Source organism: Schistocerca serialis, chromosome 3 (assembly GCF_023864345.2).
Source record: "Schistocerca serialis cubense isolate TAMUIC-IGC-003099 chromosome 3, iqSchSeri2.2, whole genome shotgun sequence".
NCBI lineage: Eukaryota > Metazoa > Arthropoda > Insecta > Orthoptera > Acrididae > Schistocerca > Schistocerca serialis.
The window spans coordinates 98,693,922-98,712,544 of record NC_064640.1 but is presented as its reverse complement, the minus strand read 5'-3'; the positions used below and the strand labels follow the sequence as shown (position 1 = coordinate 98,712,544).

Genomic DNA, 18,623 nt, shown 5'->3' with positions numbered 1-18,623 from the left:
AAATTATACACCACTGAATTTCTTCATTGGAAAACTGAAAAACATGACAATCTTATCTCCAGATTACCCATTATGCCTAAAACCTGGGTTTAGGACCTAGGAAGTGTATGTATTGTGAGATGAAACCACAAAAATTAAAGTATCAACAGCCAGTTTACAAAATACAGCTATCAAAGAGGCAAAAGACACTTGAAAAGTACTGAAATAAAACTGGTACATTGCGTAATTATGAATGTGATACATCATAGACAGAAATAAATCAATTACACACAACACTGACAACATTTATTTGTGCAATCATTACAGTGACAATGTCATCTGTTTTTCATACAGGTACATACAAAGACACAGAAGTAGTACACTTTCATTTTGAGAAGTGAAACTATTTGAAATTATAATGCAAGCTGTACCTTATGGTGATCTATACAAAAAAACAAATACTTTGGAGTAACAATTTATAGAATCTCACACAATTTATTACTGTACATACATATACACATTAAAAAACAAACAACAAAATCCTATCAGTGCACATCCCGGGGTCTACATTATTCTACATTGCTTAGGTTTATACCCACATCATTATCATAACAACAACATTTTGATAAAAACATTTCTACAACACTTATCAATGGTATACATATTTTATGTGTATTCATTGAAACACTTCTTTAAGACTTATTATTATCATCATTGTGCCCTTAGTAATTTAGGCCAAGCCCTACAACAAAGGCAATAAATGACTACTCATTATTTGTCTGCAACTTCAGGTCAAATTGTTGGACAATTAGAGGACAAATTAAGAAACAAGGATTTAAAAAATTGAAATCACTGTGCTGACCACTGGATGCTTCATGTGATATGTTAGCATATATATGATGGCAGGTAGAAAACAATCACAATTCTGTAACCCAATGCACTTAATTAAAAACAAAATGAGAAATACAATGCTAGAAATAATACTCCCAGATTTTAGGACGGTGTATACCTACATAATGACTATGAAAATTACAAAGTTCTCACTGATTTCAGTTTCATGCACTGCAAACAAATGTTTTTTTACACATCAAATACAGTTAAGAAAGTTAAATGTGCAATAAAAATCTATTGTTAACAATTCATTACAACAGTTCAATACATTTAAGAAAGTAAAAATTTGTAATCCAAAATTATCACCACCAATTCTCATCACAACCTATCATTTTAAGGCTGACCTACTGCAATACTTTTAATGTCTCCAGAAACTAAAAATGCACAGTTGTAGTTATTTTGACACGCAAAGCTCACACTTTACATAAATATAAACTTAAAGGAAGTTAAATTTAGATGTCTACAGAATACACCAACATGAAATACACAGTTCCTTGATGCAGATAATGTTCAGAATTCAAATCTCTCACACGAATATGAAATTATAAATATACTAGTAAACCTGGCAATGGTTCTCAATTGCTACATATGAATGAAAATTGGATACGTCCTAATTTCTTTGTCCTGAAAATGGGATATATGTCCTAATTTCTTTCTCCCCCCCCCTTCTACTCCTCTCCCCATCCCCCCTTCCTCTATCCCTGTCCTCCTCTTCCCCCCTACCTCTGTCCATCACCTTCCCCACTGCTCCCTATACCTCTGTTATCACACATTCACTTTATTCATCTTCTCTTCCTTATCTCTCTGACCATATCCTCCTTCCCCTTCTTTATATCCATTTTCTCCCCACTCTCTGTCCACCTCCTCTTCCCCCTCCCTCTGATCCTATTTACTGTTATTACAAACGGAGCCTTGATTGGAGATAAAAGTCAAAATGCATTGGTAAATCGGCTGGAATCATTAGTACAATGGGTATGAGAGAGACCTTTCCAGCCGCTGGATCTTAGAGGACAGTAGTTTTAATGGCACACGGTTTTAATCTACAAACAGATAGGATTATAAAATTTGCCATGAACACAACTTTCCTGTTTTCTGTTAAGTCAGTCAGTCAAGAAGGGATTCGGCCAACCAAAACTTTACTTGAATTTGTGTGAATTGAAACAAAACAATTTCAATACAATCACGAATTTATTGAAATGAAATAAATTTTTGAGGCGTAATGGATTTGCACTTAGAAATTCTTATTCGATTTGCCTCCAAATGCTGTCTACGTTCTTTGTCAGTCTCATTGTCTTTATGATCATGTAGTTGGGCTCTGTTGCACGTACACCGACCTATATTTCAATGCTTCACCTGTGACATTTTTTCCAAAGAAATAAACCACAAACTGAAATCAACTGAATATCTGAATCGTATATCAACTGAATCAATTTGCAACACACCAAATTACCATGAAATGATATCAATTCAATCTTTGCGACGCACCAAGGATATAGTCACCACTGATAACACACTGAAATATCACTTTCAACTGTATTCTTTTTTGCAAAATATCAATATTCACTGTGGAACTTCTTGTTTTGAAAATGTGTGACAGCAGAACAGTCAAACTTAATGTCGCAAGTTTATTTTTGTTATGAAAACCTGTGATAGCAGAACTGTCAGACTGACTGTCACAAAAATACTGTCCAAATTTCCAACTATTCTGCTGATTTTTTTTTTCCTAGCTCTTACTAGGGTGAACACCTTGGCCACTTTTCCAGACAAGTAGTGTGACCCTTTTTGCCAACTGGATGCCACATCGACATCAGTGATCCACAGAAGAAACTGAAGTAAATAACAAGGAACTACATTCATAGGCCAAAAGACATTGCTTAAGCATTGATATGGTAAAAAAATTTATTATATTCCATACAAGTAAGGTAACAATGATTGTAAGTACAGAGGACTTATTTTGCATCCGACAATTCAAAAACAAAAACATTTTCACTAAAAAAGAATAGATCAAGCTTCCTCTGTGAATCTGACCGACAACTATGGTGATTTATTTCGTAACAAGTTTGACCACTTGTTGGCAGGCAGCAGTGCTGTTCAGCACAAAAAAAATATGCAATGGCCAATTTTCCCGACCTGGCCACTTTACCACACCTTCCCCTACCAATCGTACTATTAATTGATAACCTCTACAGATTAGTATGTTATATTGATAACACTAATAGCAATGTAAGACATGACCACAATTTTTTAATGAAATTTTTATTTTTCTTGTTGCACTGTATTACAACAGCCTTAATTTTATTGCATATTACTTGCTGCAAACATGTACCACATCTGAAGATGACTGCCTCTATAAGTCATATTCACGAATCTGTTACTTCTATTTGACATTTGTACCATAACAGTGATTGGTGCCAGTTGCACGCACTTGTGAGTTGTCGGCATTGGAAGACAAACACTAAAACATTTCCTTTCTCACTCCTATTAACCCTGCAGTGACTGTGCTATATACCACTCTGCCCCTAACATATGTGGAAAACTTTATGTAGCTCCAGCAGAAATCACCAGTGTCAATTGAAAGAAACACTTCTTAAAACATTACTGTCTCTGGAAGTACTTTTGTTTGCTACTGAGCACAGATAATACACTATTAAGAAGTTCTTAATGTTAGCTGACATTTTCGATTCAGTTGTTAGTTGCTTGATGCATATTATTACACACTACAGCTGAGAAGCATGGGCCACACATTTACTTGATTCGGGCTGCAGGTGGCCCACAGGCTGTCTTTTGACTACCACTGATCTAGATGAACAGATACGTAATTTAAATTTATACTCCACAAGCAATGTCATGCTGTGTAACAGAGGGAGATATACAAAGCAGTGTTTGAAAATAGAATAACTGTGAGAGATGGCATAACAAAATATTCACATACAGGCATTGTTTTCAAGTTAAAATACTTATCAATGTTTCACCACAAAAAGTATTCATTCAGCCAGAGATGCTACAGGCATAGGAGTTTCGGTGGAGAATCTAGGTAGAAACCACAAACTGTTTTAAGTTATAGCAAAAGGAACAGTAATTTAGGGCAAAATCAGAGAAAGTTGGCTCCGAGTACCTTAAAGAATATTGCCCACTTTTACATGAACACAACCTACAAAACTGTTGATCTCATTTTATAATTTATGCCCACACAGCATATAGAAAATAATACACAAGTTTACACCTAATTTTGTAAAAGCAAGTAAGTTTAACGCTGCCTCTTTTGAGTTGAAACACAGTTGTCCCAAAGCCTATTGTTTGAAGGAATGCAAAAGCAGTTTATTCATTTAGTGTGGATTGTTCTCATCCTGGAGTTTCTATACTTAGAATGGTTACAATCATGTCACAAGCAGTAAATATTATTTACATAACATATTTTAACTTGAAACCTGTAACTTCAGACAGACGTAACTTTGCAACATGCCTGTTATGCTGAAACACATATTTTCATATTAAACTCTTGAGCTATTATTTGACAAGCAACTTTAAGTAATTTCTTTCATTAATTCAGAGCTCTCTGTGACAACTACACTAGAAGACTAAGGGACAGTGTGTGGCTGAAATGTTGTCAGAATTTATCAATGGCAACCACCTTAACCAATTTCAATTACTCAGATTTGTTATGACAAACCACAGAGAAGTTCGGTATTATACACCATTATATACCAACTGAACTACCCAAGCATGACTCACGACCCATCCTCACAGCTTGACTTCCACCACTACCTCATCTCCTACCTTCCAAACTTCACAGAAGCTCTCCTGCTAATTTCTGCTTTTATGCTTCAGGCATACGAATTATTACAAATTTCTGAGCAGTTTAAATTGTTATCACTAAATAAGCACTGAGTTATAGAAAGTATTATTTTGTTGTCTCCCTATTAATTGACTCATACAGCAAGTGATGTGGGTTTACTTTTTACTATAGACTTTTCAGCACATGCTTTTAGTAGTCTCTACTGGAGCCTATGCTACTTGCATCATTTTCATATATCTTCAGTAATCATCCATGCTGTTTGAAGGTAGTGTGCTTCCCCCTTACTCTATTTATGTGGTCACCATAATATTACTCATGGCTTACAGGGCTTTCAAAACTACTCTACAGTTCAAGGATTTTGGCAGTTGTGCAAAACTCAATACACACCTGGCTGACAAAAGAGCCTAACTGTATCATTAATTTCCAAACTTGGGTACAGAAATTGACTGCAATGAAAATAATTACTTTTATTTTATTTATACACATGAGAGACTTGAATACATTCTGCTTCAAGGAATTTGATAAATTACCCTACTGTAACAAACTACAACTATCCCACAGCATAAAAACTGTTTCCAAATATAAAAATGTTTGGATAGTCAGTATCACAAAATCCTCATTTGTGACAGTACTGCCCATTCCATCACTCTTAGTAGTTTCATTTTTTGTACTAGCAAATTTTCTGAGAATAAATAACATTAAATTCTCTTAGAACAGCACAATTACTGCATGTCACACTTAATGTATAGTATCCACATGCTGATCTGTATATATTAAAAATACATTGCAAAACTTTACAGAAGTCATACCTTGGCAGCAGCATCTGGAAGAGAAGCAGTCTCAGGTAACCCAACACCACAATTTTTTCGGAACAAATAGGTAGAAAGTTTCCCTTTTGCACATAGCTCTTAAATTTGCAGTTGCAGATGGCTGCTGATGGTTAAATTCTGCCAAAATCCAGTATGTGTGAAAATAATACATGGTGTGGCGTTGCACTCAATTTTCCTTTAAAAATGCAGCAAATAAAATATGTAAATTCTAAAACTTAATGAGTTGTGGAAACTGATAAAATCATGTAAACAAACTTTATAGTGACAAGGTGCCTGTAAAGTAACACTCAAAACAAAAATACACTCACCAGTGAGACATTTAACTGGCAACCCATACATTCAAAAAATTCTACAAGAACATGCCATTAATTAATTCAATTGCACTTTAAGTCAAGGCCCTCACAAATTCACAGGAAAATTATCATTTTTCATTAAAAGGTAAGGAGTCACATCTGTTGAACAGTGTTAACTTATGTAAGTGGTGAGATCATCCATTACCAGGCACTGTCTCTCTGTCGCTCGAATTCCTCTGGATACTGTTTTTTTTAAATAATTACTAATTATCTATATAACATATTAACACTGTATCCTTATCCTCCTCAACAATCATCTTATTGCACAAAATGGAAACACACAAAAAACACAAAGTTTTATACAAGGTGTGACTACATTTATAACACTAAATCTTGGTGTAAAAATTTAAAGTAAATTAAGTACATATATAATTTTCATCCAGAAAGAAAAGACGTAGATGTAACAAATCACATCTTTTATATCATGAAGCAATATCAATCTGGAAATGATTCACATAATTTAACATGGTATGGAAAACAATCTGCACTGCTGAATGGTTTAGTATTCTCCTTTGCTCAACTATTTTACTTATATGACTATTTTTCTACTTTAGACTCATGAAAACTGTTATCCAGATTACACATATCGAGATACGATGAAAGCTGAAATAATTTTCTCATGAAATTTAGCTAGACTTCCTCTACCAGCACCACAATACGAATAAGGGAATATACAACTTTCAGAACGAAATTTTTGGCCTTCAGCAGTTTTTGTACTCCAGCAAAACTGTGTCAGCAAAACTGTGTCTGTTTTGGACTTAAACCTAGAACTTTGCCTTTTGCCAAAAATGCTTAACCAAATGTGTCACTGTAGCTCACCTTACAGACTGACTCCAAAGCTTTAATGTGAAGCTCACTACAGGGGTTCACCAAGATGACAACAGTTTGGGCATCAGTTCCATTTCTTTCCATAAATGTTGCAGCTTCATCTTCTGAATATCTTACACTTGTCTGACAAACAGTAACATTACAGAAATTTCTTACAGGCAAGGTTCCTATCTGCTGATGCTAACATGTTCCAAATAGTTACAAACAATTTTTCCTTGTGGATTAAGATCTTCTAAGCTAAGCTACTATCAATCTTCTATGTTCAGTTCTAAATATAAACATCAATAATCAATTTTTCTGGTTCAATTTTTGACAACAAAATACAGGCACAAAATAACTCACCATTATTTTATTATGCTGCTAACACTTCTTTCCATTCAGTACAAAAGGAAGTCAGCATATAAAATTATGGTACTCTGAACTCTCTATAGCATTTAATTGTCTGTATCTTTGAAACACAGACCATTTGCCCAATACAACATTCTGTAACATGATAAAAACTAACAACATTTTGCCCAAGGTACTTGTGACAATTACACTCTCAAATTTCACAACAACTGTGGACGGAAATGAAACAGAAGTATTCATATCTGCTCTGACAGTATGGAAACATAATGTTCAAAGTACAAAGAAATCAAAACAGTGAAACAGAGATGAGTAATAAGCCATCTTCCAGTATAAGGTGAGAAAAGGCCAAAGGATATGATCATTATACTTATGACTAGCCATTGGGTTTTGTATTTTTCAGCATAAGGGCAGATTATGGATTAGTTGGTGCACCCACATTTAAAAGGTAGGGACACAAGAGTAGTAACTGCACTAGTAGTAGTTGGCAACTCCATGGTCACAGAAAGCTCAAACTGAGAAACAAGTTGCATCTGAATATAGGTTCTTTAAAACACATTCATCTGATTTCACAAGACTACATCTTTTCCACTAAAGTAGATAGAAACTGGGGTGAATTTTAACTTACTTCAACTTGAATACAGTTTGGATATTTGTTGTGTGTCCAGAGGAGGGCACATTGATCATTTGTGAAAATTAAATGAAGACTGATTCTAAATGTAACTATGTGCATGCTCTTAACAGACATACTCCCATAAATCAGATGTCTGTTTTGAAAATAAAAACTTTGTATTTCTACGTGTAAGTAAAAATACACCCCACGTCCCTATCTGCATTGATGTAGAGGGTATAGTTTTGTGAAACCAAATGATGCGGCTTGAAACTTCCTATGTAAAGGAGCTAGTATCTCAAGAAATTTGACTACTCACATTATTGGATGATTTTTCTGCATTAATTTCATTGTAAGGCAAAGTACTGATTAACGGCTGCAAAAAATTTAATCAACGAGTTTAGTTCATAGGAACCATTGGTTGTGCTCAATAGCCTGGTTGTAATTGTACTAGGCACCATGGCCATCTGTATGCAAACAACCCTAGCAATGGGCAGGGTTCAATTTATAACAAAACTGCTTTCCTTGTCTCACCTTACCTACATATTCAACAAAAATCTCAACGTTTCTCCCTTCCTCGGTAATCCCTGTCCATCCGTCCTACCCATTTTTTATATTAAACATACTGCTGCTGTACTAAGAGATGATGATATTCTCCTAATGCAGGAGCAGATCCAACTTTTAATTAATTACCCTACCTATTTCGAATGTCACAATTCCTTGTTACCATTTTACAACTTTATTACTGAAAGATGGCAAACTACTATATATAATATTTTTAATATTTCATATGTTTGTTTATTTTTTTTTTAATTCCTGCACGACTCGGTGTAATATATAAGTTGAAAACTTCTTTTCTCTCCGCCTCTCATTATAAAAACAATTTCACGTAAAATAAGTAAAAAATAAATTAGGCAAGATCATAACAATAACTATTAAACAAGTTTCTGAAATTATATATCACAGAAATTACTTAAAAGCACGGAACACACACAGAACGTCATAGTGATAAAATAATGAAATTTAACAAATTAACAAAATAACATTGCAACAATTAAGGGGCTATAAACACAGTTTAAAACTGCAGCTAGTTCATTAACTGGTTAAGTATCTTACAACTGCATGTAATACACGAAATATGAGGACAATTTTTCTCCCCTCACAAGCATTTTTAATAAAATATTTTCTGTAAAGCTACAGAAATGTACAAAATTTGCAAAAAAATAGTGTAATCATTTCCTGCTTATTAGAATTTTCATATGAAAATACATTATGATAACTCTTCTTCACTATCTTCCACTTTGAACAGCCTTCTTCCAAATTCACCAACATTCATATCATTTCCTGAAACTAAAAAAATAGAACATGCATAGAAATATGTATGTGACTAGTTACGTTTCAATAGATTTAAAAACAACAGTACAGTAGCAGATGATATAAGATTAAAATTCATCACACTATAGCAAAAGTGCCACACCAAAAAGTATTTCATTATAGCAGATTATTATTATTATTATTATTATTATTTACTTTCCTTCCGCAGAAGAGAAATGAGAAGGGTGCCAAAGGGAATGAGTTCATGAGTGGAGGTGGAGACAGAATAGAAAGAAATATAAAACAGCAAATTACGGAGAAAAATTAATGTTTCTGATGAAGCAGAATTCAATTTTTGTCACAGGCTAACAGAATCAACAAATCTCAGTTTTATTATATTCGTACTGACTAACGTATACATGATGTCCCTTGCCTACTGTAACTGCCCTTTTTCTAGAAAACAGTATGTCTGATAATCCTGGCAAATTATGTTTTATTAATGGAATTAAATTTACTGAAATGAAAAGAATGAAATCAGTCAGAATGATTACAATGAAATGCAATGACACAATCGGATACCATTGAAATTCGCTCCCATAGACCCTGTGGAAGAAAAACTTCTGGTTGTAGAATTTGGAAATAAAAGAAGGGCAACATCAGTGACACAGGAAACAAACTGCTTCTGGAGGACTACGTATTTTTCTGATAAGCAAGAGATCAAGTTTTGGATCGTAGCTTGTCACACATTCTCATCTGTCATGACTAATTAATTATGGTTTGGGCAAAACATTACAGAGAAAATGAATGATGTGTCTTCCAAGTGCCCATAATCTATTGGAAACTGGAAGAAATGAGATCCTCTTTAAAATTTATGAAGAAAAAGGTACAAAAGTATATTAGCATTGTTGAATAGAGGAGGGAGACATTTTTTGTCAGATTAGTTTTGAAGTACGATGTACTGATTCAATAGTATTATTAACAAATCTACCTAGTCCTGACACGCTGAGCAATGATTAAAGTAATAAACACAGATTCTACAGGTAAGAAAAGTATAAAACTGCTTCTTTACGGTGGGATAAGGAAGCACATTTTGTTAGATACCAATGTCTAACAGATGTACCTTCTTTCCAATAGACTAGTTAAATAATTATGAGTGTTAAACTGAGTACAATCTTTCGTTTGTAAAATATTACAAAGCAAGTAATTAGCTAGTTTGGTTATGGTTTCCATTATCATTTTATTTGATGGCCAGACATACTTCAAAAAATTTTTTTCTGGTTCATGCCAAGAGACATATCACCACATCTAACTCATCTTTATTAATTGTTGTGCAGCTGCAACAAAGACACCATGTACTAACAGCGGCCTAGATAGATATATCTAATTCAGAAAGTATGTCAAATGCTGCTAGCTATAGAGATCCAAAGTACACTGTTCACATCTGCAACAAAATGCATCTCTTACAGTAAACTGCAGACAGGTAAATGTGTCCTTTTGCAATAATTTCTGCAGAAGAGGGTTATTGCTCACTTAAAAAAAAAGTCTTCACTTTTTTTCTAGAATACAAAAAAATGAATTTATTTTAAGTAAGTGCAAGAAAACTTTTACTGTCAGTAAAACAATAAAATTCAATTTTTAATACTATTCCTTATCCCAAAAAATTCACATCTCTCTGTTTCAGCATTGTTCACAGCCCATCAGCAGTAGGAAGACTGCTTTGATGACACCAGTGATTCAGCACACTATACAACACTTTTCTGACAAAGAATGATGTTTTGAGAGGTTTATTCAACAATACTATTTATGTACCTTCACATGAGCAGTTCCACAGTTAACCTCATTTCCTGCAGTCTCCAGTAAATTCCACACAATATGAGCTATGCCATTTAATTCATCCTTAATGGTTCATCTAAGATAGGTAGGTAGGTAGGTGTAGGTGTAGGTGTAGGTGTATGTGTGTGTGTGTGTGTGTGTGTGTGTGTGTGTGTGTGTGTGTGTAGCAGGATTTTTGACAAGTGGTATAACACAAAGGGGAGAGTATACTGCAATGTGGTCAATAATCTTAGTTTTTTTTATTTATTTACTTATTTTCATTTACGAAGCTACTGAAGCAACTATTCTATTAATGGAGCTAAGCAATTAAAAACAAATCCACAGACTGTGGAAAGAAGCGTATAGTGATACGACACTTGCAATGGTTTGCTTAGTAAGTTTTTCACAACAACAAATGGGGGAATGTACTAAATATGAAGTCTAAGCCCGCTAACATAATGCAAGTTGTGCTCCAGTACCAGTACCTATCACTTATGCAGTAAAAAGGGCAATGATGCACTGTAATATCAGTTTTATCTTCTATTTACCAAATACTTTAGGTGAGTTACAATTCGCTGCCTGCCCGGTTAGCTGAGCGGTCTAACGCGCTGCTTTCCAGGTGGGAAGGCATGCCGGTCCCTGGCACGGATCCGCCCGGCAGATTAGTGTTGAAATCTGTTGTGCCAGCCAGTCTGTGGATGGTTTTTAAGGCGGTTTTCCATCTGCCTCGGTGGATCCAGGCTGGTTCCCCTTATTCCACATCGGTTACACCATGTTGGTGATTGCTGCACAAACACTATCTCCACGTACGCATACACCATAATTACTCTCTACCACACAAACATCGGGGTTACACTTATCTGGTGTATGACATTCCCAGGGAGAGGGAGGGGAGGGGGGGGGGGGGGGGGGGCAGGGTGTCCACTGGAGTTCGAACAGCACAACCACCCTGAGTTTGGTGTAGGGTGGTGGAGGGTGAGTGGACTGCTGTAGCCTGTTGTGGGGTTGTGAACCACTGAGGGCTATGGTGGGGATGAAGCCTCTCTGAAGCCTCTCCGTCGTTTCTAGGTCCTGCGTTCCATACAATACAATGCAATACATTTCACTAATCAATCCAAGTTACTCCCAACTTATAAGAAACAGATTTTGAAAAATTATGTCAGGCTCATATTGCTGATATCAATGTATTGTATATTTATGTAACATGTTTTATGCTCACACATTATGATTTCTTTGGAGAACAAAAGTTTTTCCTATAAAAACCAACATAGATTCAATAAATGGAGCTCTTGGGAAATGCTTCTGACTCTTTTTGTACAAGAGATCCAGGGCACCATAAACAACTGCACCCAGATTAATACAGTGTTCACCGACTTTCAGAAAGCATCTGATAAAGTTCCATACTGTTGTTTAGTGAAAAAATTACAAGCTGTCATGTATCGGAACATACTGTGGCTAGATTATGGATTTCTTAGCATTAATAAATGTAACATTTTGCACACAAAATGACCAAGCTATCTACTAACGTTTTATTAAATTATTGGTGACAAACAACTGGAAATACACCACCTGACAAAAAATGTTAAGCATCCAGAAGGCATGGTTAGGTGTCAATGTAACTTTGTACACTTACATACTGTCAGCAGGCATGGAAGTAATTTGAGCTGCAATTCTCTGTGACAGCTAAAATGACCACCAGAGTCCATTAGTACTGTTCCCGTTCAGTGTTGTTACCAGATCTGGTGGCATATAAAAGGGGCATGAACAGCATTACATGTGATTACTGTGAAGGACTTAGCGACATCATGTGCTTTTGTGAAACTGTGTTTAAAAGCACCTGATAGGATTTGAAAAGGGCCTCATTGTGGATCTCCATTTTCCTGTCTGGTCAAATTGTGCAATACCAAGATTTGTGAGGAATTCGGATACGATGGTTGCACAATGTTTGACTGCATGGGAATTTGAAGGCAAGGATACTCTTCGCCAATGTTCTAGTAAACAACATCTGAACACCAAAAGGGAGGGTAGTGGTATTGTGCACCAAGCCTATCGTAACCCTACACATCTGCACCTGTCATTCAGGAAATATTAATCGACTACCTGCAACATTCTGTGTCATCCTGCACCACTGAGAGACTAGAGATCACAAATGGAGCAAGTACGAGTTTAACATTGAGGATTGCAAACTTTAGAAATCAAGGCTCCACTGCGACATCGGTGCGATATTGGCTTCCTTCCTTCCCACTACAGTTTTGTATGATGAGTCTGAGAAAGGTGTCACTGCAATTGCTTTCTATTCATTGTCTCATTCTCTCTTACTGAAATGTGCAGGACAGTAAGGCTAGTCATGATTTAGTACAGAACCTGACTGCAGGATTGCACTATTTGCATATTCTTTCAGTCATCGCAATTTGTGTCCATGGACCAATAGTGAGTTATGTAGCTTATCGTTCATTTCTGTGACTTTTTCGAAAACTGGTGTAAATTCATTTTAATAACTGATCACCATTTAGATAATACACTTCATCCTCAAGTCCTGCTTTCTTGTACTGTCATCACAGAATCGGTGATGTGTGAGTCTACATGTAACTGTTAGGCATGCACGCTCACACTCGCACGCGCTCTCATGCGGGGCATCATCTCCAAACTCCAGGGGTAGCGAGTCAGGGAGATTACAAGTCCAGTGCAGGGTGCCTAGATTTGAACAGTCCAGCAAAATGTGGACCACTGTCAAACACGAGCCACGCCGACAGTGGGGTGGGTCCTCGCGATGGATATGACCATGGGTCAGCCTTGTATGGCTGATGCAGAGCCGGCAAAGGACAGTAGAGTCCTGCATGGAGGACCCCCACAGATTAGTAGTCTCCATTGTGAACCATTCTGTATTTCAGGCACCTAAAACTTGACAGAGTAATACCAACCAGAGGTCTGTTTTCGGAATACCAATCTTAAGAGTCAGTTTACTGGTAGCCAGTTTGGCCATGCTGTCAGTGAGTTCATTCCCCGTGATCTCAACATGGCCTGGGGTCCAGACAAAGGTCACTGAGCATCCACACTGTTCAACAGCATACAGGGAATCCTGGATAGCAAAGACCAAGGGATGGCAAGGGTAGCACTGGTCAAGAACTTGCAAACTGCTCAAGGAGTCGCTGTAGATTGGAAACGACCCACCAGTACAGGAACGGATATGCTCAAGAGCACGGGAGCTGGCTACTAACTCCGCAGTGAAAAAATTAACAGCCATCCCCACAATGAGAGCAGTTCAGTACGCCCCACACAAGTATAAGCAAAGCCCACACGATCACAACCATCAAGCCATCAGTGTAGACGACTCCTGGACCTAGGGATGTGCGAAGGATCAAGAAAAATTAGTGGCGGAGGGCCTCGGGATGAACAAGTCTTTTTGGACCTTGTGACAGATCAAGACAAAGCTGCGGTTGAGGGACGCACCACAGATGTGTACAGGAGTGGGTCCACAGGAGAGGTGGAAGAGGAAACAACTGAAGTTCAGAGAGTATAAACAAGATGTGGATTGCGATCGTAATTCCTGATTGTGGTCGCCGTTGCAGGAGATGAATTACAATGTTTGGAAAGAGGTGACAGTAATTCGGATGCTCAGGGAAGCTGCAAACATGGCTAGCATAATTGCATGGTGTCTAATACGCAATGGAGGGACCCCAGCCTCCACGAGTAAGCTGTTCACAGGGTCAATTCGAAAGGCTCCTGTTGCAAGTTGAACCCCAGAGTGATGTATAAGACCCAGTATCCACAATGCTGAGAGTGATGCCGAACCCTATGCCAGACTCCCATAATAAAGGCGTGATTGTATCAGGATTCTGTAAAGCTGCAGAAGGGTAGTGCGATCTGCACTCCAGCTAGTGTTACTCTGGCAGAGAAGTGTATAAAGGTGTAGCCATCACTTCCACTTAAGCTGGCAAAGATGGAAAATCCATGTCAACTGGAAATCAATGACCAGTCATACAAACTGATAAGTCTCCACCACACTGAGTAGTTGGTCATCAAGGCAACACTTTGGTTGTGTGTGAATGTTACAACATTGACGGAAGTGCACGATATGAGTCTTGGTGACAGAAAATCTAAGGCCATGGGTGAGGGGCCATGCCTGGGCATTTTGTATGGCGCCTTGCAGTTGACGTTCAGTGACACCAACTAGATGAGGAATAGCAGAGGCAAAAGTCATCAGCATGATACTAAGGAACCCACAGCTGCTGCCGGACCATCGATGGCAACTAGAAAGAGAAGGGCATTCAGTACAGAGCCCTGCAGGACCCCATTCTCCTGGATATGGGGTGTACTGTAGGAAACACCAACTTGAACCTGGATCGTACGACGTGGTAGGATGTTCTGGATGAAACCCAGGAGCGGACCCTGGAGACTCCACTCATGTAAGGTACCAAGGATGTCGTGTCATAAGCCTTTTGCAAATCAAACAAGACAACTATAATGTGTTGACGTCAGGCAAAAGCTGTTCAGATGGCAGACTCCAGGTAAACCAGGTTATCGGTAGTGGAATGGTCATGGCAAAAACTGCCCTGGGACAGAGACAGAAGACACCAACACTCAAGGAGCCAACACAGCTGCTGGCTCACCATGCATTAAAGAAAATTACAGGGAACACTGGTGAGACTTACTGGGCAATAACTGTCCGTCTCTAGAGGATTCATACCCTGTTTCAGTACTGGGGCAATGGTGCTTTCTCGCCACTGCAATGGGAACTCAACCTCGTGCCTGATGTGGTTAAAGATGGCAAGGATATGATGCTGACAATCCACCAGTAGGTGCTTGATCATTTGGTTGTGGATGCGGTCTGGACCTGGGGCTGTATCAGGGCAGTGTGCGAGGACACTGACGAATTCTCACTAACTGTATGGAGCATTATATAGCTCCAGGTGGTGTGTAGTACAAGATAAGTGTTTTCATTTCAACCGTTGTTTTAGGACACAAAAGGCAGGTTAATTCTCAGATGCTGATGCTTGATAGTAATGCAGAACAAAACGTTCAACAACAGTGTCTGGTGAGTGTAGACAGTGCCATTCAAGGTAATACCAGGTACACCTGCAGGTATCTGGTATCTATAGACATGTCTGATCTTAGCCCAAACCTGTGAAGGAGAGGTACATGCTCCAATGGTTGAAACATACTGTTCCCAACATTCTCGCTTCAGTCTCTTTATAAGGTGGCAGACCCAGGCACAGAGCTGCTTAAAGGCAATGAGACGCTCCATCGGTAAGTGCCGCTCATGAAGTTGGAGAACCTGCCTATGATCTTGAACGTCCTCTGTGTTTCAAGGACCACCAAGGAACTGTCTTCCATCACGGCGGGCACAAAGAAGAGGGGATCCCTAAATCATTTGCCAAAAGAATTGCTGTAGTTATATTCTGGACTACATCATTGATATCTCCGAGTGGCAGGGAGCTAAGGTCGACAGCAGAGGTGAAAGCATACCTGTCAGTACTGTTGAGAGCCCTTCTGGGCAGGCGTCCAGGGGAGTAACACTGAGGGAGGTACAGCAACATTGAGAAGTGGTCACTACCACACATGTCACCATGGACCCTCTAGGCATGGATGGGAGAAGACAAAGACTGCAAATCGAAATGTCTATGGTCGAGAAGGTTGTGTGTGCCACACTGAAGTGTGCTGGGGGTACCAGTATTCAAGAGGCAAAAGTCAAGTTGGGCCAATATAGTTTCGAGGTCTTTACCATGGCCAATGACCATTGTTCCACCCCACAAAGGTTTACTGATGTTGAAATCACCCAATTTTGGAAAGGTGGAGGAGCTGAGAAACCAGTGCAAATAGTATGTTCTGAGACACTTCACCACTGACAGGGAGGTAAATATTGCAGATGGTAACATCCTGAAATGCTCTTATCCAAACAGCAACAGTCTCCAAAGGTGTATTAATAAGCACGAGTTTGCTATACAGACTGTCTAGAACACATTTGCAAACTCCTGACAACCTGTCATATACAGCACGATTCTTATAATATCCCCAGTATCCACAAAGGCATTGGGTCTGCCTTGCTGGAGACCAAGTCTCCTGGACAGCAATCAGAAGCCAGGTGATGTGCTCAACATATGTCACAGCTCAGCCAAGTGGTGGAAAAACTGCCACAATTCCGCTGGAGAAAAACGTCAACGTACAGTGAGGCCATGAAGGGACCAAGGGGGCAGGTTATTCCTTAGGGTTACTTGCTGCCACTGGTTGAGGGGTTATGGCATCAATATATATAGGTTTCGGGTTCCGTTGTGTCTCAGGGGTCACTAGAATCTCTACCTCGGCCTCAGGAGTGGAACAGGTGGGATTTGATGGCATGGGGGTCACCAGAATGGCCTTCTTCTTGGAGGACTTTTTCTTGCCTTTACTCTCCTAAAAGGATTTTGATGATTGTGTGAGTTTCTCTGAATGAGTTTCGGGTAAAGAGCATGATCACAAAGCCCTGTGACCAGCAGCCTGGTTTTAGGGCACAAAACTGCTATGGTCATAAGCACCCATTCTGTGGCTTAGTGAAGGGTAAAAAACCGAAATTTAAATCAGCAGGAATGGGAGCGAAACTCAAGGAGGGACTCTAAAAATTGGAGGAAATTTTAGGAAATTTCTATTGAAGCGGGGTGATTTTCCCTGAAAAGGGCATCAAATGACTGATGTCATCTCACTTAACACTGATAAACTCAAGGACGCGACCTGCTGGGCATGTGTCATCTACTAAAAGGGAAGATATCTCAGGCGACAGCTGTAAACAGGTGCATAGCAGATTAAAACAGGGGCACTGAAGTAGGAAGTGTCTAACCGTCCACAGTTGAGAGCAGTGGGACAAAGCGGGGGAGGATCGCCACTTACAAGATGTCGATGGCCAAAAAGACAGAGCCCAATTCGGAGTCTAGTTAAAATTACCCCCATCTCCGACAAGTCCGGAAGGAAGAGGTCCAAGCACAGGGAAGAGGTTTTATGTTAAGTATTTATTATCAGGAAGTGATGACCAATGTGTGTGCCATAAAAGAGCAACACTACGACATAAAACGCTCTGTAGTTCGGCAAAGGGAAACATGCAAGCCGCGGGCCAAGGAAGAGAGACTGCAGCCTTTGCCGCTACATTGGTTGCTTTGTTTCTGCAGATACCAGCATGTCCTAGGACCCAGCGGAATGCCACAGAGATGCCCCCCAATTTGAGAATGTGGAGGCAGTCCTGAATCCGATGGACCAGATGGTGGACAGGATAAAGAGTTTGGGGGTTGAGAAGAGAGCTTAGCGAATCTGTGCATATAATATACTGAATCCGTTTATGGCGATGGATGTATTGGACAGCCTGGAGAACAGTGTAAAGCTCCACAGCAAGAACCAAACTCTGGTCGGGACTCTGAAATCTAATTGGGGTGTCGCCAACAATATAGACACTCCCAACACCAAAGGCGGTCTTTGAGCCGTCAGTGTAAATAAATGTGGCATCCTCCATTTGTGCGCATAGAGCAGCAAATGCCTTGGGAAGCTGACAAAGGTCACAGAGAAGGCATGTCCGGGGGCTAAGCCAAGGTGGCGCCGTACCCCCATTTGTCAAGAAAGTTTTAGGAACTAGGAAGGAAAGGGAACGTAGCAGTTGATGGAAGTGGACTCCCAGTGGCAGCAGAGAGGAAGGGTGCCCCGCATACCCTAAATCCAAGGAGGTGTCAGAAAAAAGGGTATGGGTCGGATAAGCAGGCAGGGAAGACAGATGACTAGCATAATGACTCAGAAGGACAGTTCGCCGATTGGACAGTGGAGGTTCAGCAGTCTCAGTGTAAAGGCTCTCCACGGGCCTGGTGTAAAAAGCTCCAGACGCTAAACGCAGTCCACAGTGATGGACAAAG

General features: G+C 39.0%; 1 protein-coding gene across 2 annotated transcripts in view; it reads right to left on the bottom strand.

Moving 5' to 3' along the window:
* Positions 1-263: 263 nt before the first annotated feature.
* The window catches only part of LOC126469765 (orphan steroid hormone receptor 2-like), a 126,965-nt gene continuing 108,605 nt past the window's right edge, over positions 264-18,623 (bottom strand). For both annotated transcript variants that reach the window (XM_050096987.1, XM_050096988.1), the window contains one exon: positions 264-8,982. In XM_050096987.1, the coding sequence (XP_049952944.1) occupies positions 8,903-8,982 (80 nt within the window). In that variant the 3' untranslated portion in view covers positions 264-8,902. The remainder of the gene's footprint in view (positions 8,983-18,623) is intronic.